General features: G+C 40.1%; 1 protein-coding gene across 1 annotated transcript in view; it reads left to right on the top strand.

Moving 5' to 3' along the window:
- LOC119969530 (brefeldin A-inhibited guanine nucleotide-exchange protein 2-like) overlaps positions 1-18766 on the top strand; it is a 141572-nt gene extending 122806 nt beyond the window's left edge. The window contains exons 35-39 of the mRNA XM_038803245.1: positions 43-182; positions 1001-1169; positions 6298-6436; positions 11908-12025; positions 13249-18766. Coding sequence (XP_038659173.1) covers positions 43-182; positions 1001-1169; positions 6298-6436; positions 11908-12025; positions 13249-13410 — 728 coding nt within the window. The 3' untranslated portion in view covers positions 13411-18766. The remainder of the gene's footprint in view (positions 1-42; positions 183-1000; positions 1170-6297; positions 6437-11907; positions 12026-13248) is intronic.
- Positions 18767-21807: the final 3041 nt, after the last annotated feature.

Here is a 21807-nt window from a genome sequence, read left to right on the forward strand (position 1 = left end):
TGGGGTCCTCCACTGATTTAATCATTTTGTTCATTTTTCCAGGAATATCTGATCAGAAACTCTTTGCTGCTCTCCTCATCAAATGTGTTGTGCAGCTGGAATTAATCCAAACAATAGACAACATTGTCTTCTTCCCAGCAACAAGCAAGAAAGAAGATGCTGAAACTATGGCAGCTGTACAGGTAAAATGAAACATATTTGCTTGACAAATTGCTTGTAATAATTGTTTTATTAAAACTCCAATTAAATTCTAGCTGCTTCCCATAGAGCAAGAGTTTTGCTGCTAAAATTTTGAATGTGAAAAAATAAAAAGCCCAGTAACACGGTAGCTAAATAGAGTTGTGGTGAACTGTTCTAGAAACTGAACTTGCACGTTGCCTACTGACCACGGTATGTGTCACTGTTAAAATGTAAACAGAACCAAAGTACTATGTGTTGGGAGGTGGGGTATTGAATTCAAAACATTCTAAGTCATGGCAGCACGGTAGTATTGTGGATATCACAATGGCTTCACAGCTCCAGGGTCCCAGGTTCGATTCCGGCTTGGGTCACTCTCTGTGCGGAGTCTGCACATCCTCCCCATGTGTGCGTGGGTTTCCTCCAGGTGCTCCGGTTTCCTCCCATAGTCCAAAGATGTGCAGGTTAGGTGGATTGGCCATGATAAATTGCCCTTAGTGTCCAAAATTGCCCTTAGTGTTGGGTGGGGTTACTGGGTTATGGGGTTACTGGGTTATGGGGATAGGGTGGAGGTGTTAACCTTGGGTAGGGTGCTCTTTCCAAGAGTCGGTGCAGACTTGATGGGCCGAATGGCCTCCTTCTGCACTGTACATTCTATGTAATATGACCCACTACAGTAGTCGAGCTTTAAGAATAGATCATTTGCTTGTTGTTTCTCTTGGTAAGGTTAGGAAGATAGGAACAAGGAGCATTTACTTTTACACTTGATATTGGAAGAAGTACAGAGTGTCACAAATCTATAATAAATTGTTTTTATGTGCAGAGGGATTCAATTGATGCTGAGGTCCATATAGATACTGAAGACCAAGGAATGTATCGATACATGACTTCACAGCAGCTTTTCAAACTCCTGGATTGTCTGTTGGAGTCCCATTCATTTGCAAAGGCTTTCAACTCAAATAATGAACAGAGGACAACACTTTGGAGAGCAGGTAAATACGTTACACGTTAATTGAGTAAACTTGTCATAGGTTTGAATAAACTGCATGAATCTCACGGGGCCTCACGGTAGCATGGTGGTTAGCATCAATGCTTCACAGCTCCAGGGTCCCAGGTTCGATTCCCGGCTGGGTCACTGTCTGTGTGGAGTCTGCACGTCCTCCGTGTGTGCGTGGGTTTCCTCCGGGTGCTCCGGTTTCCTCCCACAGTCCAAAGATGTGCGGGTTAGGTGGATTGGTCATGCTAAATTGCCCGTAGTGTAAGGTTAATGGGGGGATTGTTGGGTTACGGGTATACGGGTTACATGGGTTTAAGTAGGGTGATCATTGCTCGGCACAACATCGAGGGCCGAAGGGCCTGTTCTGTGCTGTACTGTTCTATGTTCTATATTTAAACCGTAACTCTTCATTTCCCTCATATCTGCAAATAACATGGATGTAATTCAGTCAGAACTTTGCTAAATGTCCGAATTGTATGAAAAAAAACAATGGGACTGTACAGAAACACCCCACACCCAAACTTAGTCCTTTCTGCAAGCTGTAAAGTCATCAGTAAAAGGATTTAGCTCCATTAATTGTGTTTTTAGTTCCAATCAGATTGAATAAAGTTAATTTGCTCTGATCTATTTGGCTTCTTAGAAGAGAAATAGATGTCATTTGGAACTCAATGTGCAGCATATGAACAGTTATGTGACCTAATGGGGGACACTAGGTGATTAATAATATGGAAAATAAAACCAAATTACTGCGGATGCTGGAATCTGAAACGAAAAGAGAAAGTGCTGGAAAATCTCAGCAGGTCTGGTAGCATCTGTAGGGAGAGAAAAGAGCTCATGTTTCGAGTCCAGATGACCCTTTGGCAAAGCAAAATATGGAGGACTTTGAAATAGGTGATTTGTTGCAGTCATTGTGATTGTTTGGAGCAGGCATCATAGTGAGAGGAGAAGTTACAGATTAATATTCAACATGTATTCATTTTCATTTCTTCCAACAAATTGTATCTGCAGCTGCAGAGTGAAGGTGTTTTTTGTCACACTATTACTGCTACTTTGTTGAAAATGTAAGAACTGAATACATTTTTTAAAAACTGTTGCTTTGAAGGTCAGTTTCTCTCCCGGTAAAGTTTGTCTATTCAGAGGGATGCTTAATGACCTACTCAATGTTTCTTTTCGAACTGCCTTTCTGCAATTCGTTCTCCAAGTACCCAAAAGTGTCACGTTAACTTGCCGTTGAATTTTTCACTTTGTTTGCAGGCAGGTTTTGTTGCTATTGAACTCTCTACTCCAACCTCCAACCACCAACCTCCAACCTCCAACCCCATGGAATGCACCATTTTTCCATTTTGAAATGTCCGTCCTTAGCCTACTGTAATGTTCCAGTGAAGCCCAACACAAATTGGAGCAATAACACCACATAATTAGGCCTGTTACAGCCTTCTGGACTCAATATTGAGTTGAACACCTTTAGATTGTGAGCTTTCCCTCCATCTTGACCCCTTTTTTCTTTGTCCCAATGCAAAACCTCTCCGCTCCCCCACAGGGCCATCTGTCACTTGTTCTTTACTTTTGCTTTCACTGAGCACTGACCTTTGTTGTCCTTTTAACAACATTGTGCTATCTTACCATTATGCTGTCAGCACCGCCTTTAGTCTTTGATACTACTATTAACACACTTTGTCTTGTGACATATTTGTCAATATCTCCTTAACTCCCACCTATCCCTGACCTTCAATTCTGCTCCACCTTCTCCAAACCCGCCTCTCCAACTATATTATCAATCACGTTTCTATTCTGCATCAGCTCTGAGAACATAGAACATAGAACGATACAGCGCAGTACAGGCCCTTCGGCCCACGATGTTGCACCGACATCATGGGAAGTCAAAAACTAAAGGCCATCTAACCTACACTATGCCATTATCATCCATATGCTTATCCAATAAACTTTTAAATGCCCTCAATGTTGGCGAGTGCACTACTGTTGCAGGTAGGGCATTCCACGGCCTCACCACTCTTTGCGTAAAAAACCTACCTCTGACCTCTGTCCTATATCTATTACCCCTCAATTTATGGCTATGTCCCCTCGTGCTAGCCACCTCCATCCGCGGGAGAAGGCTCTCACTGTCCACCCTATCTAACCCTTTGATCATTTTGTATGCCTCTATTAAGTCACCTCTTAACCTTCTTCTCTCTAACGAAAACAACCTCAAGTCCATCAGCCTTTCCTCAAAAGATTTTCCCTCCATACCAGGCAACATCCTGGTAAATCTCCTCTGCACCCGTTCCAAAGCTTCCACGTCTTTCCTATAATGAGGCGACCAGAACTGTACGCAATACTCCAAATGCGGCCGTACCGAGTTTTGTACAGCTGCAACATGACCTCATGGCTCCGGAACTCAATCCCTCTACCAATAAAGGCCAACACACCATAGGCCTTCTTCACAACCCTATCAACCTGGGTGGCAACTTTCAGGGATCTATGTACATGGACACCGAGATCCCTCTGCTCATCCACACTGCCAAGAATTTTACCATTAGCCAAATATTCCGCATTCCTGTTATTCTTTCCAAAGTGAATCCCTCACACTTCTCTACATTAAACTCCATTTGCCACCTCTCAGCCCAGCTCTGCAGCTTATCTATGTCCCTCTGTAACCTGCAACATCCTTCCACACTGTCTACAACTCCACCGACTTTAGTGTCGTCTGCAAATTTACTCACCCAACCTTCTGTGCCCTCCTCTAGGTCATTTATAAAAATGACAAACAGCAACGGCCCCAGAACAGATCCTTGTGGTGCGCCACTTGTAACTGAACTCCATTCTGAACATTTGCCATCAACCACCACCCTCTGTCTTCTTTCAACTAGCCAATTTCTGATCCACATCTCTAAATCACCCTCAATCTCCAGCCTCCGTATTTTCTGCAATAGCCGACCGTGGGGAACCTTATCAAACGCTTTACTGAAATCCATATACACCACATCAACTGCTCTACCCTCGTCTACCTGTTCAGTCACCTTCTCAAAGAACTCGATAAGGTTTGTGAGGCATGACCTACCCTTCACAAAACCATGCTGACTATCCCTAATCATATTATTCCTATCTAGATGATTATAAATGGTATCTCTTATAATCCTCTCCAAGACTTTACCCACAACAGACGTGAGGCTCACCGGCCTATAGTTACCGGGGTTATCTCTACTCCCCTTCTTGAACAAAGGGACCACATTTGCTACCCTCCAGTCCTCTGGCACTATTCCTGTAGCCAATGATGACATAAAAATCAAAGCCAAAGGCTCAGCAATCTCTTCCCTGGCTTCCCAGAGAATCCTAGGATAAATCCCATCAGGCCCCGGGGACTTATCTATTTTCACCTTGTCAAGAATTGCCAACACTTCTTCCCTACGCACCTCAATGCCATCTATTCTAATAGCCTGGGTCTCAGCATTCTCCTCCACAACATTATCTTTTTCCTGAGTGAATACTGACGAAAAGTATTCATTTAGTATCTCGCTTATCTCCTCAGCCTCCACACACAACTTCCCACCACTGTCCTTGACTGGCCCTACTCTTACCCTAGTCATTCTTTTATTCCTGACATACCTATAGAAAGCTTTTGGGTTTTCCTTGATCCTACCTGCCAAAGACTTCTCATGTCCCCTCCTTGCTCGTCTTAGCTCTCTCTTTAGATCCTTCCTCGCTTCCTTGTAACTATCAAGTGCCCCAACTGAAACATCACGCCTCATCTTCACATAGGCCTCCTTCTTCCTCTTAACAAGAGATTCCACTTCTTTGGTAAACCACGGTTCCCTTGCTCTACCCCTTCCTCCCTGCCTGACTGGTACGTACTTATCAAGAACACGCAATAACTGTTCCTTGAACAAGCTCCACATATCCAGTGTGCCCAACCCTTGCAGCCTACTTCTCCAACCTACACATCCTAAGTCATGTCTAATGGCATCATAATTGCCCTTCCCCCAGCTATAACTCTTGCCCTGCGGGGTATACTTATCCCTTTCCATCACTAACGTAAAGGTCACTGAATTGTGGTCACTGTTTCCAAAGTGCTCACCTACCTCCAGATCTAACACCTGGCCTGGTTCATTACCCAAAACCAAATCCAATGTGGCCTCGCCTCTTGTTGGCCTGTCAACATATTGTGTCAGGAAACCCTCCTGTACACATTGTACAAAGAACGACCCATCTAATGTACTCGAACTATATCTTTTCCAGTCAATATTTGGAAAGTTAAAGTCTTCCATAACAACTACCCTGTTACTTTCGCTCTTTTCCAGAATCATCTTCGCCATCCTTTCCTCTACATCCCTAGAACTATTAGGTGGCCTATAGAAAACTCCCAACAGGGTGACCTCTCCTTTCCTGTTTCTAACCTCAGCCCATACTACCTCGGAAGAAGAGTCCCCATCTAGCATCCTTTCCACCACCGTAATACTGTCCTTGACTAGCAGCGCCACACCTCCCCCTCTTTTGCCCCCTTCTCTGAGCTTACTAAAACACCTAAACCCTGGAACCTGCAACAACCATTCCTGTCCCTGCTCTATCCATGTCTCTGAAATGGCCACAACATCGAAGTCCCAGGTACCAACCCATGCTGCTAGTTCCCCTACCTTATTTTGTATACTCCTGGCATTGAAGTAGACACACCTCAAACCACCTACCTGAACACTGGAACCCTCCTGCGAAGTCAAATCTGTGCTCCTGACCTCTATACTCTCAATCTCCCGTACCCCAAAATTATAATCCAGGTTCCCATGCCCCTGCTGAATTAGTTTAAACCCCACCAAAGAGAGTCTTATGTATTCAAAACATTAACTTAGTTTCTCTCTCCACAGGTGTGACCAGACCTGCTGAGATTATCCAACATTTTCTGTTTTTATTTCCCATTTCCAGCATCTGCAGATATTGTTTTTATTTCCCATTTTGATGTTCTTTCATAACAATCATTAAACCAACTCAAGACAGGCCAATTTAGTAAAACCTGGTGTTTTAGTGGAAATTGATTCCCTAAACGGCAGAAAGTGCATACTCGGTAATGACAGCATACAGATGGTGAGTTAGCATATTGCATTCGATACTTTAAAGTACATTTCTTGTTACTCCAGGGTTTAAGGGGAAATCCAAGCCTAATCTCTTAAAGCAGGAAACTAGCAGCCTTGCTTGTTGTCTTCGTATACTCTTCCGCATGTATACAGATGAAAATCGCCAGGATTCGTGGAACAACATCCAGAAACGACTACTGAAGTATGAGAATTTATTTTGTGGGTTTTTTTGTTAAACTTTACTGTATCAATCATGAAAACTGAGCAAGAAAGGTTTCGCCTCTACAACCCAAAGATGTGCAGGGTAAGTGGATTGGCCACACTAAATCGCCCCTTAATTTAAAAAAAATTAATTGGGTACGCTAAATTTATACTTTTAAAAAACTGAACAAGAAGCAAGGCCCTCTGCTGCAAATTCTCTGTTATTGCACACATGACCTGCAATTGTGTGTTAAACATTCTGTGTGTTGGGCTACTAAAGCTTTTCCAGTTTTGTATATTTAGCAGTATTAGGGTATTTTGGTCGCAGACAATGCAAAGTGCTTTATTTTGTTGTTTTCTGAATATTTTATGTTTATGACATATTTATTGAATCCTTTCTTGCTGGTCACAGCACTCAATGTTAAAAATTGGCTACACTTAACTTTGAAGATTGTTTGATAGATGCATGCTTCATGAAGTGGGAGAAATGTTGTTTGATTCAGAAAATCAATTGCTGCCATTAGCCTTGGATCACGAGTTAATTACAGATATAAAGGGTTGGGCATTCACCTCATTCTCATTCAGCTATAAGCAGCCTCCAGTACTCCATTGTGGTATCCAATGGGCCGTTAGGTGATTCCAGGGTTTGAACTTCTGCTGCATCTGGGAATCCATTCCATATTTTGATGAGTCTTGGTGTTGAATAATGTCTTGAAACATGTCCTAAAACTTTTTTTAAGCTAGAACCTGTGACCCCCTTGTCCTGCTCTTGCGATTTACTTTTACCAAATCATGTATATTGAAGGTTCCTTTTAAAGCTCAAGTCCATGTTTATCCTATGTTTTGTCAACTCAAATCTCCAATACTGAGGATCAGTCTTCGGGCAGGTCTCCACTGCCTCCAGCACGTGACCAGAAATGGTATCCGGGTTTGCTCTGACTAGAGGACTTTGCTCACAACCTCCTTGTACTTGTGTTCTACAATTTGGCTATTTAATTGAACATTCTGTCAACTTCTTTCGGTTCTTACTCTGTATTTGTTCGACAAGTGAATGACTGAGTCGACATTGACTTCTAGGTCGTCTTAATCTTCAAGCTTTGCTATTTTGATCCTGTACATGTACTGCTTATTTTTTTATGTTTTGTGTGCAATAACCTGTATTTACTTTGATCTCCCAACATAATTATTTTGTCATTGACTATTTTCTGAGCTCTTTCTCCCACTTAGACTGACACTTCTAGTTTGGTGCCATCAGTAAATTTAGCCATTCTGCACTATATTTTTTGAGCCCAGACAGTGGGCCAAACAAAAGGCATCCCTGAGTAACCCTCCTGACTCTGGTATAGATCCTCCATCTAATACTTTTAGCTAGTTTTTTTTGTTCATTCCCACAGTTTACGAATTCCTTCAGATTTGAGTTTAACTAATGGCTTTTCTTGTGAATCTTTGTCAAATACTATTTTGATATCTAGGTACTTTATGCTTTACAGAGTTCACTTTCAATGTCACTTCCTTAGAGAATTTAGAGACTAGTCACAGAGATTCTGAAATCCTGTTGGCTCTTGTTTACTGTTATTATTGTGGAGGTTTTGAAGTTGATTCTTGATGACACAATGAGAATCAGATTGATGGGTCTGTCGTTGCCTATATCTCTTGAGGCCTTGGTTACCTCCTAGACTTGATATTCCGTACTGATCTCCCATATTTTACCCTCCATAAACTTTTGGTCATCCAAACTTCTGCCTGTTTCTTAACTTGCAACAATCCCGTTCCCTTCTCACTGCTGTGCTCACTGACCTATGTTGACTCCGAGTTTAAAAAAAAATAAATTTAGGGTACCAAATTCATTTTTTCCAATTAAGGGGCAATTTAGTGTGGCCAATCCACCTAGCCTGCACATCTTTGGGTTGTGGGGGCGAAACCCACGCAAACACGGGGAGACTGTGCAAACTCCACATGGGCAGTGACCCAGAGCCGGGATCGAACCTGGGACCTTGGCGCCGTGAGGCAGCAGGGCTAACCCACTGCGCCACCATTGACTCCTAGTTAAGCAACATCTTGATTTTAAAATTTTCATCCCTGTTTCCAAATCTCCATCCCCCAACCCCAAGCCTCACCTCTACTTATCTCCGTAATTTCCTCCAGCCACACGGACTTCAAGGGAATCAGGGCTCCTGTAATTCTGGCCAATTGTTGTGCACCCCTAATTTTAATTGCTCCACCATTTAATAATGTGCCATCAGTTGCCTCGGCACCGAGCTTTGGAATACTTCCCTCACCTCTGTGCCTCTGCCTCACTTTCTTCCTTTCAGACACTTCTTAAAGCCATCTCTTTCATGAACCTTTTGCTCAACTGACCTAACATCTCCTTACATAGCTTGTTTTCATACTTTATTTTGTAATTCTCCTGTGAAGCATTTTGGGATGTTCATTGTGCTAAAGATGCTATGTAAATTATTTTGAGGAGTTAATATCCCAGATGAGCTCTGGAAAGCCCTCGAGTATAATCCGTCTGGACTTCCAAAAGGATATTTGACAAAAGATCCACAAAAAGGACCCCGAGTTAAACTGAAATTGTTGCTGTCCAAGTTATTAATTTTTTTAATTTTATTTTTTTACAATTCATGCGATGCGAGCATCACCTGCATTTATTGCTCATCTGAGTTGTCCTGAGAAGGTGTGATGGGCTGCCCTTTTCAATTATATATTAGAGTGGCTTTCGAGGCCCCTTCAAAAGGTGGTTCAAAGTCAATTACATTGGAATTGGACTGGAATCACATATAAGCCAGACAGAATAAGGCCAACAGCATTCTTTCCTCAGAACATTAACAAGCCAATTGGGTTTCTAATGACAATTGGATAATTTCTCAGCAAGTGTATATTGATACCAGCTTTTCAGTTACAGATTTGTAAAACTGAGTTCACTTACTCTGGGGAGAGTTTATTTCTCATGTTTTCCCTTGTGAATTCTGGAAGTGATTATTCAGAATAATATCTTTTGTATTTCCTCGTTTTCAATGCCATTCATGTATTTTATGTTCATGTTTTTCATCTGAGTGTAGAGATCTACCATACGGATCTAGTGGCACTTGCAACACTAAAACTCAGTAGAAATTTGAGTTAAAACTTCTCGGGTGCAAATAAGAATCGTTTATTGCCTCTATTTGATTACAATTGAGAGACACTTAAATCTTATTCTCTAATAAGTCCGGCTAGCAAAAAGGACTTAAAGAGAAGCAACTTGTACATAATGTAACTTTTAAAATAATACAGAAATGGTTTCTTGCTTACGGCAAAACAGCTTGCATTTACTTCAAGTGTTAGAGTGGAAAAGTGAAAGTATGAAAAATAGAGGCGGCGAATAGTTTAGATCAAAGTATAGGATGATTCCAGAATAACAATGGCCGTACAGACCCTCACAGTTATACGAAATGATATCAGTCTTTAGCCATCAATCTACACCTCTAAGTCATCCTAATTGGTTTGGGTTAGCATCAAATGAATTTGATTTGACGGTTAGCTGTCCGTCTTCAATGTGCAACATTAGTTTTAAATGTTTCATGTTTGAATATTTGTGCATGTTATGGAATGTGATTCTGTGCTGTTATCACGACCAGCTTAAACTGGTCTTCTGCTGAGTTAGCTGTTTTCTGTATTGTGAACAATGGTGCCTTCATATTACTATGGCGTTGCTATGTCCTTGATCTGATAAATGGTACAGCACTAGTATCAAACTGTCTTGCAAATGTATTTGTTAGCTCAGTAAAAGTGCTGTTTTAATCTATAATGGAATTATGCTGTTTTGTGTCTCTGTATGTTTTGAGATGGCCTGAGGTTATGAGTCAATGTAAAATGGGTATTTAAAGATTGGGGCTTAATATTTACGCTGAATAGCTATCTTTTCCCTATCAGGTGTATTACACTGAGCTACTTCTTGGTGTGACACATTGAAAAGAAAATTGCACTGTGTATATCCTCTACTTTTTTCCAGATATTTTGTCACCAAGGCCCTGTACAGCTGCAGTAGGACTTCCCTACTTTTATGTTCTGTTCCCCTTGCAAAAAAGCCAACATTCTTATCATTTGCTGTATCTGCGGACTAATGTTTGTGATTCATGTTCAACATAGACATTGGGTGTGATCCAATGGCCACACTGTGCTCGAAAAGCAGCTCGTTACAGCGCAGCATGGCCGATCCTGGGATCTACCCGACTCGCAAGGGCTCGCGAGATCCAACATGATCTCGCAAGACGTTGCGATGTTAATTCCGCCCATTGTGGGCAGGATCACTTTTTGGCAAATCTGCATATTAGAGCGAGACAGCTAATCTCACTCTAATGTGTAGATTCGCGAGGTCCCTGAAGCTTTGGGATTCACGCCTTTCACCTTGGAGACCTCAGGGATTCAGCACTGGTCCAAACGGGAACCTGTCGCGTTGTATAGCCATGTGTTTCTTGGTGCTGCGAGTGCCGGGAAACACACAGCTAAATGCATTCGCTGTAGTACTTTGTTCCCATTTAGTGGAATCAAGCCCATAGAATCCCTACAGTGGCTAAGGAGGCCGTTTGGCCTATCTAGCCTGCATTGACGCTCTGAAAAAGCACACTACCTAGGCTCACCCACTGCCCTATCCTTGTAATCCTACCTAACCTGCACATGTTAGCATGCAGGTAACATAAATTTCACAATGCTGGCACAGTACCTTTTTGAGAGCACTTGCCTTTTTTGTATATCATATACTGTATAACAGGGGGCAGCATGGTGGTGCAGTGATTAGCACTGCTGCCTCACGGCGCTGAGGACCCGGGTTCGATCCCGACCCTGGGTCACTGTCTGTGTGGAGTTTGCACATTCTCCCCATGTCTGCACGGGTCTCACCCCCGCAACTCAAAAAGATGCGCAGGGTAGGTGAATTGGCCACGCTAAATTGCCCCTCAATTGGAAAAAATGAATTGCGTACAATTTTTTTTTTTTAACTGCTTAATGAGAAGTTGCTGCTCATTTATTGCTGGAAATATATGGTACATCATAATGTTAATCCTGTATGATTACAAAAAGAAACCAGGCTTGTGGTATGCAGTGGATAGCACTGTTTGAAGAGTGCAAAATATCTTAGTAAGATCGGTCATGTTTCTTTATTTATCAGTTTATTTATACCACAGGATTAGATAAAGGTGAGCACTTCAATCTGAAAATGAAGGGCAGCTGTCTGTGTGGAGTTTGCACATTCTCCCCGTGTTTGTGTCGGTTTCGCCCTCACAACCCAAAGATGTGCAGGGTAGGTGGATTGGACACACTAAATTGCCCCTTAATTGGAAAAAAATGAATTTGGTACTCTAAATTAAAAAAAAAAAGAAATCTCCAAATGATGGAAAATTACACACATAAGAAAGATTTTCTCCAAGGTAGGTCATGTATCTTTGTGTCAGTTTTACAATTGCCAGTTAATTGAAAAAAATTGTTTCCCATTAGTGTTTGCAGTGAAGCCCTTGCCTACTTCATAACACTTACCTCTGAAAGTCACCGTGAAGCTTGGACAAACTTGTTGCTGCTTTTCCTCACAAAGACACTCAAAACTAGTGATGAAAAGGTATGGACGAAACTCATTTTAAAAATACATTCATCTGCTTAAAGAGTTCAGATCATTAAGTCGCATGTGAGATAATATGGAGGCTTCCCCCTGTAAGTGTAAAAATATAAATACCTTTGGGAAATAAGGAACAGCCACAAAGGGTGCCTCATTCTAAATGAAGGTTGGGCCGGTGGTAGAGGAGGTTAAAGCCTAGACCATTTGTAATTATTAAGAACCAACATGATTAGGCCTTAGCTGTGCTACTGTTTGATTTGCACTATAATTGGCTTCTGATAAAAAACTTATGATATGATTTCAAAGCGATTTGGATAATGAAAGAATATAAAAAGATGGTGGGGAACAAGAAATGAAATTAAAGTATATTGAAGAGTGATTTCGAGCAGAATGGGCAAATGACCTCTTGTGCTATTATTTATCTGATTCTAGAATTGTCAGGTTATTCAAAGGAGTAGATTTTTTATAAAGTTCTGTTCAAAATGATCTTTTATCACTGTTTACTCCCTCCATTTTCCAATGGAATTTTTACACCCCTCTTCTGTTCAGCAATTCAGTTTGGGGTAAGATCCCATGGTTGGCAGCTTGTCAAGCAACAGCTTTATTCTTGAAAGTGATATTGGTCCCATGGGCACACCAGAACAAAGTCTGAACCTATTATCCTCATAACGTTCACACATTTTGACTTGGAGTTGTGAGGTAAAAGTTAGAAACCACCATTCCCCCACCTCAGTTTAATTTTTAAAATTTCCATTACACTGGTTCATTAAATTTATTGTACACTAAGATTCTAATCAGATTTTGAGTGTGTGTGGTTAAATGTAATGTCTCTTTGCTACAGTTGTCCTTCAAACTACGTGCAGAGCTGGAGAAATGCTATTAAAAATAAATAAGTTCACAGGCTACAGCTGTTGACACCTGCAGAAAAAATAATTAGAGAGGAACTGAAGCATAAAACCAATGGGAACCAAAAATGAGTAATAACATTGGCGAAAATGCCCTTGAGTGTCTTTGATAAGAAATGTTTTGAACATGATTGTGATGTAGATCTGTACATTTTACAGCCAGCTAATTTATTCGGGTATGATACTAAATTCCTGCCATAGTGAGGTGCTGGAATGCTTGATCCTAAGGTGGATCATTTATTTCATCACACTTTTAAATTAAAGAAAAATACTTATATTTTCAGTCCATATCTCTGATGTTTCATTTTGTTTTCCTTGAAGTTTAAGATCCATGCATCAGCCTACTACCCATATTTGTGTGAAATTGTGCAGTTTGACCTCATCCCAGAACTGAGAGCTGTTTTACGCAAGTTCTTTCTACGCATCGGCTTTGTTTTTCAAATCTGCCATCCAGAAGAGCAGCGACAAGAAGATGCTACATAATGAAGAGTCAGCATGCATTTCTACTTCCAGCCTGTAAATGGTTCCCCTAATATTACCTGTTGTAGTTAAAGGATACATTAGTTTTGGAGCTTATTTTGACAATTCCAAAATATTGAGATATTTGTCAATGATGTGTATCCTGTCTCAAAGGGTACTCATGAGACACTTATCCTGAATCCCTTTGTATTCTATAGTTTGCATTTTTATTTTTTGTTTGTCTTAAAGGAATGTCTGCATTGTTTTCCTCTTTTATTTTTGTTTTTAAAATACCCAGTTAAATCATTTCAGGGACTTTGAATTGTAATGTATGTCCACATTATGGGATAACACTGTCTTAAGCAGTAAATAGTTGAGGTAAGTATCTGGTCTGAACACTGTACAGTGTAAAATGAAGTCATTAGCGTCATGAATAAGTTATGGTTTCAGTGCTTTTAAATTATGAGTCACTGTTAAACCGATAAATGTATAATTTTGAATTGCAGTTGCGATGTGCCCAGAAACACACTACATGAATTGCTTATTGAGGGAATGATGGTAATTGAAAGACGCAGATAATTCATTGATTCATTTGGTGAGGCAAAAATGGTAGTTTTCAATTCAGAACTTCTTCTATGCTCAATTCAAATTTGTGTTTGGTGGATGTGATGAGTCTGAGATTTTTTGAGATCTGCTTTTTGCATTGTTAGTGGAGTTTGCAAACTCAATTTACCCCTTAAATTATGACCATAGTAGATCATAGAGAAGCACAATTTTAAACTTGCAATAAGAAAATAATATTAATACCTTTTTGAGAATGAAGTTGGATTTCAGCTTGGCTCTTCTCAGAGAAAAGTACCTTTCAATGCAAAACAATACACAGATTATACAAAAATTGTATTTGATGGATTGATGACCTTGATGACGCACTTGGCAAAATCTCTTAACTATGAGAATCACCGGGGAAACAATTTAGCCACTTTTTAAACATTTCTTAGCTAAGGCTCCTTGAATCCGGTAGCCCCTCAAGGCCAAATCCTACGGCATGGCAGTGTGGATTATTCCTGAAATTTGTGCAGGTTTTGGTAACATTTCAACCTCAATTATTTTTTAAACTGTAGTAAAGATGTGCTTCTCTTTAGGGAACTGTACATTTTAAACTAATGAAAAACAGTTGGATGTGCATAGCCTCTACTCCCTTGGAACAACTACAGCCTAATACATAGCCTGACTTTGCACCAAGATATTAACCAGCAGTTAGATATTAAATAGTACCTATCAATACCTGGTGGATCAATATCTCATGTTCTGAGTTGGAATGTTGCTCGTTGACACTAATCTTCCCTCCAGTGGTGGGTAGTTTGGTTTCTTTGCGTTTCACATGCACATTTACCTCCAGTCTATTTCTTGAAAAGTACCTGTTTAAGAGCAGAATTTAGATCTTTTCTATGTTGGTGTCAGGAGGATGCTTGTGCGACCTAGTCCTAAAGTGCAAGTGTACAAGTTACAAATCCAGTATGATTTGAGCATTTAACATATGTGGCAGGTTTACATTAGGCTCACTGTTAACTTGTGAGCCCTGTGAACGATGAACTGACAAAGCAAAACTCGACTGGTGCCAGTCGGTATAAAATGAAATGATGTACTTCCCAGACATTCAACACTTTCTACAATTTATCAATGTGTGGATTGGGAATGGGATTAAATGAATAGCTTTTAAGCATTTGCATATGAATGATGATTAAAAGATAAATATTGTCTAACTTAATTTCAAATTGGGATACCAGGTATTCGTGTCAGTAGGTCAGCAGTTGGTTCTAGTACAGTTACATTAGGAAAAACTAGAGAAAGAGAACAAGAGGAAAATGGTAAAGTCCTTATTGTTTGCTAAATTTCAGTAATTTCCTACAGAAATATGGAGCTCGATGAGCCTTTATCTTTGCTCTGTTAAACCAGCATTGTCAGGTGCTTGGTAGTCCACTGCTCTTCTCAATATCAGATGGTAGAAAAAGTTAGGACAAGAAACCTGAAAGAAAAGGTAGATTAATGATATAAAATTAATTCTGAAAGGATTACTAAATGTTCCTGTTGACTATTATGCAATAATGACAATGTATTTAATTTATGCACTTGAAGTGGGGGAAAGTAATCTAGCATTTATACACAGGACACAGTGTTAGACTCGTTTTTGAAAATATTGATTTGTTTGAATTAAGATAATTAAGGGACAAGTTTTTTTGACCCCCAATCCTCTCCCACCTGAAAGTGTGAACTCATAATGAAGTGCAGTTGCACAAGCACTGGTTGCACTTTGAGCTAAGGGCCATTACACATGTAAGAACCAATTTAGTTGATGTCAGTAGGTTACTTGACTGTGGCATGCATTATAAACGAGCAAGATACTGCCCAGAACTGATTGGGTGATGGCACACTCCACACAGACTGAAGATCCAGTTGTGGATTTCCTGGTGGTCTTAGCTTGTTCTATCCTGACCAGTGCATTTACTTCTGAGCTTTTGAGACAGCTGTGGTTTGGACAGATTTAAATCTTCATGTTGCTCTGAGGTTCACTGAGAACCTTGGGATATGAACCAAGCTGAAATCTTATTGTAGCGAAGGGACGTAATATTCAAATCATGTTATTTATTAAAGTCAGGGCAATTCATCACTACTTTTCAGATTTCAGAATGAGCTATCTTGAATTCACTCCAGGTTATATGTATGTACACTTCATACAGTGTGGTTGATGGAGAGGATAGTATTTTAGTTCTGGCTCTGTATTTCTGTTGACAGGAGTGTGTTCTGTGTTGGTGAGTGATAACATCAACACCACAATGATTGTGGTGTAATGAAAAGGTTTATTAAGTCATGACTTACAATAACCAGCAAATTCTGATCAAATATATTAAATTATACGGAAATGAAATGGATAATTTCAACTTATCACATTACAGATGCAATCAGCTTGGCCATCAGTACAAGTTCTAGGTAGCTCTTTCTTCAAAAGTCTCATCAAAAAATAGAATTACAATTGTCAAAACAAAACAAGAATAAATAGATGATTTTGTTGTAGCCGTAACTCTGGCATCAATTGAGCACTAAAATTAACCTCCACTTGTATGTACATGGATACTACCAAGGTATCAAAGTTAGGTGTAGAATTTTTGGTTAGCTGGAATTTTGCGACATTTTTTCTGATTCTAGCATTCTGGTTTGATTTTGTTCTAATGGTGTGGGTGGTGGACATGTGCTTAATTATGTATGTTTCTTTTAATAATTTGTGTTAATTCAGGTATGAACAAAATGAATGACTAAACATGGCAGCAGCAAATTAATTAATTTGTTAAAGTTTATATTTCCAAGGTATGTCCAATGATTGACCACACATGCACCAAGTACTTTGTTTGAAGCAGTTTACTTGCTCATAGTTTAAGACAACTAATTTGCTGCCTAATTTTGTAAACCTCCTTTCATATCTATTCCCATAATTGATTTACTTCGGAAACTTAGAAACTTTGGTGTAAGCATTAAAATAGCTTATGGATTTTTGCCATCTTGCAACGGAATAGGTAATGCATAACGTCTTTCTTGTGAGACTACCCAAGGCCTCAAATAATTTGCATTGTTCACCATGCAGCGTGACTGCTATGAGTGTGAAGCCCATTTTTCACTTAAAAAGATGAAACACTAATGTAAACTGGTGCTTTTTAATTCTCTGTGCACCAATTTGTCTCGACAGCTTTTTCTTAAGCAGTAAAACTGTTAACAGAGCTTGTTGACTAGCGTGTTCTTGCCATGTTTGCAGAACATTGCAGTCTGAGTTGCTGCTCAACTCTACAGCAGTGCTGTTGGATATTGGAGCTGTGACTCATTCGCATTTCTTTTCAGAGGCTATTGATAATGTAATTAGAGATGCAGTGTAACCTCAGCAAGTGCACCAAGCTACTTAAATAAAACATATTCAGCACTCTTTAGTTGGCCTATTTGTAAATAATTTATTTTTTAATGGCCTGACCATGTCTTGTGGTGCTTATGCCATCATCGTACCCAACTGAAAATAACACGTTGGCTATATTTTCTTGTATTTGGTTTTAATGCGAGTCCGGCATTCTATGCAAGAAAGGTAGGGTAAAATGGTTAACACATGATAGTTGCAATTAAAGTGAATGCATCCTCAAAGTAACCATGTTGTTGCCATGGTTACCTTGGGTGTCCTTGTCAGCAGAGAGCATCATCATTTCATTACTCAGTGTTACAGCTGTTGCTCTCACTGCTTCTAAAGGCATTAAAGCATGCCTCTGGTACACCATCAAAGTGGGTTGTCTTCATTTACAATGTTAAATGATGTGTGTTGGGAGCCAATCCTCAGCCGAAGTGTACATCCATAGATTTTCCAGGAGGGAATCACTGGATGGTGATCCAGAGCAGGGATTATTGGATAGTGATCCCGACCAGGATCTCTTCCTTTTCCAAGCTAACAATCGCGATAAACCCTTTCTTTTCTCCAGGCTGAGATCACCTAACTTAATGGATGAAAATGGAACCACGCTATTCCATATAACTGAGTACCACACCAGACACTGTCTTCTCAATGAGTCATCGGGGAGACTAATCAAAGGTTTCATTGGAAATTCTCTGTTGAAGAAATAGTTGATCCCCGATTATGTTAAGACAAATTTTTGTTGTTCTTTGGAGCTTAAAAAATGTTTGATTGCGAGGATTAAATGTCCCAAATTTGTAACTAATGTCATGTACTCACAATATAAATTTTAATCACTTAATTTGCTGGTGCCATTTAAAATACAAAATTGCGTTTTGCTTATCCCACCAGACATTAAGTTAATGGAAACAATATGCCCATAGTGCAAATTAAAACATTATCTTAACTGAATCCTGAAAAAATTGAATTGTTATGATTACCATATCCAATCGTAGCTCCATTTCAATGTACAATTTGGACTGTGTGTGCAGAATGTTATGTTTACATATTTAAGTTTTCGGACATTACATTATGGAGACGATGTAAAAGTTAATTATTAATATGTTTAATGAATGAGAAATATATTACTGTGAAGTGCATTAAAGAAGACGCATAATTTAAGAGCATTCCTTGCCACTGTGGATGTATAAATATTTTGGAGGAACAGATAAAATATATAATATGAAATAACTATGTAAAGTTTTCTATGTCGAAATATTCTGTATAATACTACTGATTGGAATTGGATAATCAGTTAATAAATCAATGAGGTTTTACATCTTCTAAGTTGCTCACTACAGTTGATGATTAAAGCAGAATTATTTGCACTAGTGTGCTTTTTAAAGTGTATGTAACAACAGATGATTTATGTGACAGATTATAAAGTTATTGCTGCTTCTATCTGTGTTTGAGAAATTCCTTGAGTTTTACTTTTCCACAACTGGTAACCTCTAACCTGGCATATCTCTCACTCTACCATTGCCAACAACTCTTGGAAAAATTCTGAGGGACAGAATTAATCTCCATTTGGGGAGGAAGAATTAATAAAGGGTTATGAAGCATGGCTTTGTCAAAGAGACATCTTGTCTTATAAATTTGATTGTATTTTTGAGTAGATGATAAGGTGTATAGGTGAGGGCAGTGCGGTTGATGTAGTCTACATGCTCTTCAGTAAGGCTGTTGACAGGTTCTCGCATGGGAGACCAGGGGGCATAGATTTAAGGTAAGGGGCTGGAGGTCTGAAGAAAACCTTTTCACTCATTGCCTGAAATGGGTGGCAGAGGCTGGACCCATCACAACATTCAAGAAGTATTTAGATGACACTTGAAATGCCATAGTATACAAGGCTACAAGCCAAGTGCTGGAAAATGGGATTAGAATAGATAGGTGATTGATGGCTGGCATGGACACAATGGGCCGAAAAGTGTTTTTCCGGAAAAACTCTGACTATGACTCTGATTCAATAAGAAGAACATGCCAGGAGCAGCACCAGGCATACCTAAAAGTGATGTGCCAACCCGATGAGTCAACAGCACAAACTATATGCATGCTAAATGGCACAAGCAGCAGGCTGTATACCGAGATGAGCAATCCCACAACCAAGCAGTCCTTGCACATTCTCAATGCTGGCACGGTCAAGTATGCCATTACAAAAGACCAGAATAAAACATTTTGCAGCTCAGTGGATGATGTATCTTGACCGCCAGGAACACGAGTCTTCAGACAATTCAATTACCTCCATGTGATATTAAAAACCGCAAAGGATATGGGCCTGTCAACATCCTGGCTGAAGTACTGAAGACCCGTGTTCCTGCTCTAGTTGTACCCCAAGCCAAGTTGTTCATGTACAACCATGAAACTAGAATCTATCTGATTGTGGAAAATAGGTCCAAGATGTCCTGTTCATAGAACATAGAGCATACAGTGCAGAAGAAGGCCATTGGGTCTGCACCGACCCATTTAAGCCCTCACTTCCACCCTATCCCCATAACCCAATAACCCATCCTAACCCTTTTGGACACTAAGGGCAATTTAGCATAGCCAATCCGCCTAACTGGCACATCTTTGGACTGTGGGAGGAAACCAGAGCACCCAGAGGAAACTCTTGCAGACTTCGCACAGACAGTGACCCAACGGGGAATTGAACCTGGGACCCCGGTGCTGTGAAGCCACAGTGCTATCCACGTGTGCTCCTGTGCCGCCCTAAAAAGGACAATTGGTTATGATCAATTACTGCCCCATCAGTTTACATTCAATCATCACATAATTGAGGGTGTTGTCAACGGTGCTATCAAGTTGTGTTAATTCCAGAGTTGAGGTGAAAGTGACTTTTCTTGACATCAAGACAATATTTGGCCGACATAACAAGGAGCCCCAGCAGAATTGAAGTCAATGGGCATCAGAGGGAAATTTTGACACTGGTTGGGAGTCATACAAAGCACAAAGGATGAGGGTTGTTCATTGGAGGTCAATCTTCCCTTTCCCAAAAAACGATTATTTTCATTTGTTTCATTAATGATCTTCCTTCCAAGATAAGGTGAGAAGTGGGGATTTTGATGATTGGTACTGAATATTATGCATTCACAGCTCCTGAGATACTGAAGTGGTTTGTGTCTGCATTAACAATATCTGGATAACATGCAGGCTTAGGCTCATGAATGGCAAGTAATAAATGCACCAAATACATTACAGGAAATTATATCCAACAAGAGACACTCTTATGTCCTATTTGTCCTCAATAGCGTTACCATCACTGAATCCATCTCCCAACAGCATCCTGGGAATTACCATTAATCAGAAATTTAATTGGCTACAAGAACAGGTCAAAGCCTGAATTCTGCAGCAAGTAACTTGCCTCTACTCCCCAAAGCATATCCTCCTCCTCCAAGGAATAAGTCAGGCATGTGATGAAATGCCTGCTGCTTGCCTGGATGAGTGCAATTCCGACAGCATTCAAAGCATCCAGAACACTGATGCCCAATTTATCAGCACCCCATCCCGACACAACCGTTCACTCCTCCATCACCAGCAGTGTGTACCATTTACTGGATGCACTACAGCAACTTGGTATGCCTCCTTTGCCAGCATCTTCGAAACCTGTAATCTTTTGCCACCCAGAGGGACAAAGGCAGCAGGTGTGCGGGCACATCCCCATCTGCAATTTCCATTCCAACTCGCACAGCTGCCTGACTTATGTCACTGTTCCTTCACTGGGTCACTATCCTGGAACTCCCTTTTGAATAGCACGTGATGTAGCAACATCACATTAACTGCAGTTGTTCAAGAAGGCAGCTCACCACCAACTTCTCAAGGGTGATTCGGGATGAACAATGAATGCTGGTCTTGCCAGCAATACTCATATCCCATAAACAAAAATAAATCCACAATAACCATTAAAATACAATAACGTCCCAAATGTGTAAGATCCATGGTGTTTTGAGTGCATTTTTTTAATTGAAAAATTGCACGTTGTTCCATTATGTTTTTTAAAAAGGTGAGACGGCAGAACAGTTAATTATAGTCTAGTATATCAAACATCACTTGTTAAGACATTGCTCATCTATAAGGATGGGATGACAATTTTCAGATATTTGGAGAGTGCCAGCAAGGATTTGCAAAGGGGAGGCCATGTCTGATGAACCAGCTTGAAAGCTTTGAAGGTGACAAGCATTGGACAGGGGATTGTTTGTATGGTTGCTATTCATGCACTTTCAGAAAATACTTGATTAAATTCCAATTCCTGTTGGCTGAAGCTGAAGTTCATGGAGCTGAAGGCAAATTATTGACCTGGTTAAAAAATTGTTTTTGAAAAAAATATAAATTTAAAGTATCCAATTTTTCCCCAATTAAGTGGCAATTTAGCATAGCCAATTCACTTACACTACACATCTTTGGGTTGTGGGGATGACCCAAGCAGACAGGGGAGAATGTGCAAACTCCAC

This window comes from Scyliorhinus canicula, chromosome 7, assembly GCF_902713615.1.
Source record: "Scyliorhinus canicula chromosome 7, sScyCan1.1, whole genome shotgun sequence".
Taxonomy (NCBI): Eukaryota; Metazoa; Chordata; class Chondrichthyes; order Carcharhiniformes; family Scyliorhinidae; genus Scyliorhinus; species Scyliorhinus canicula.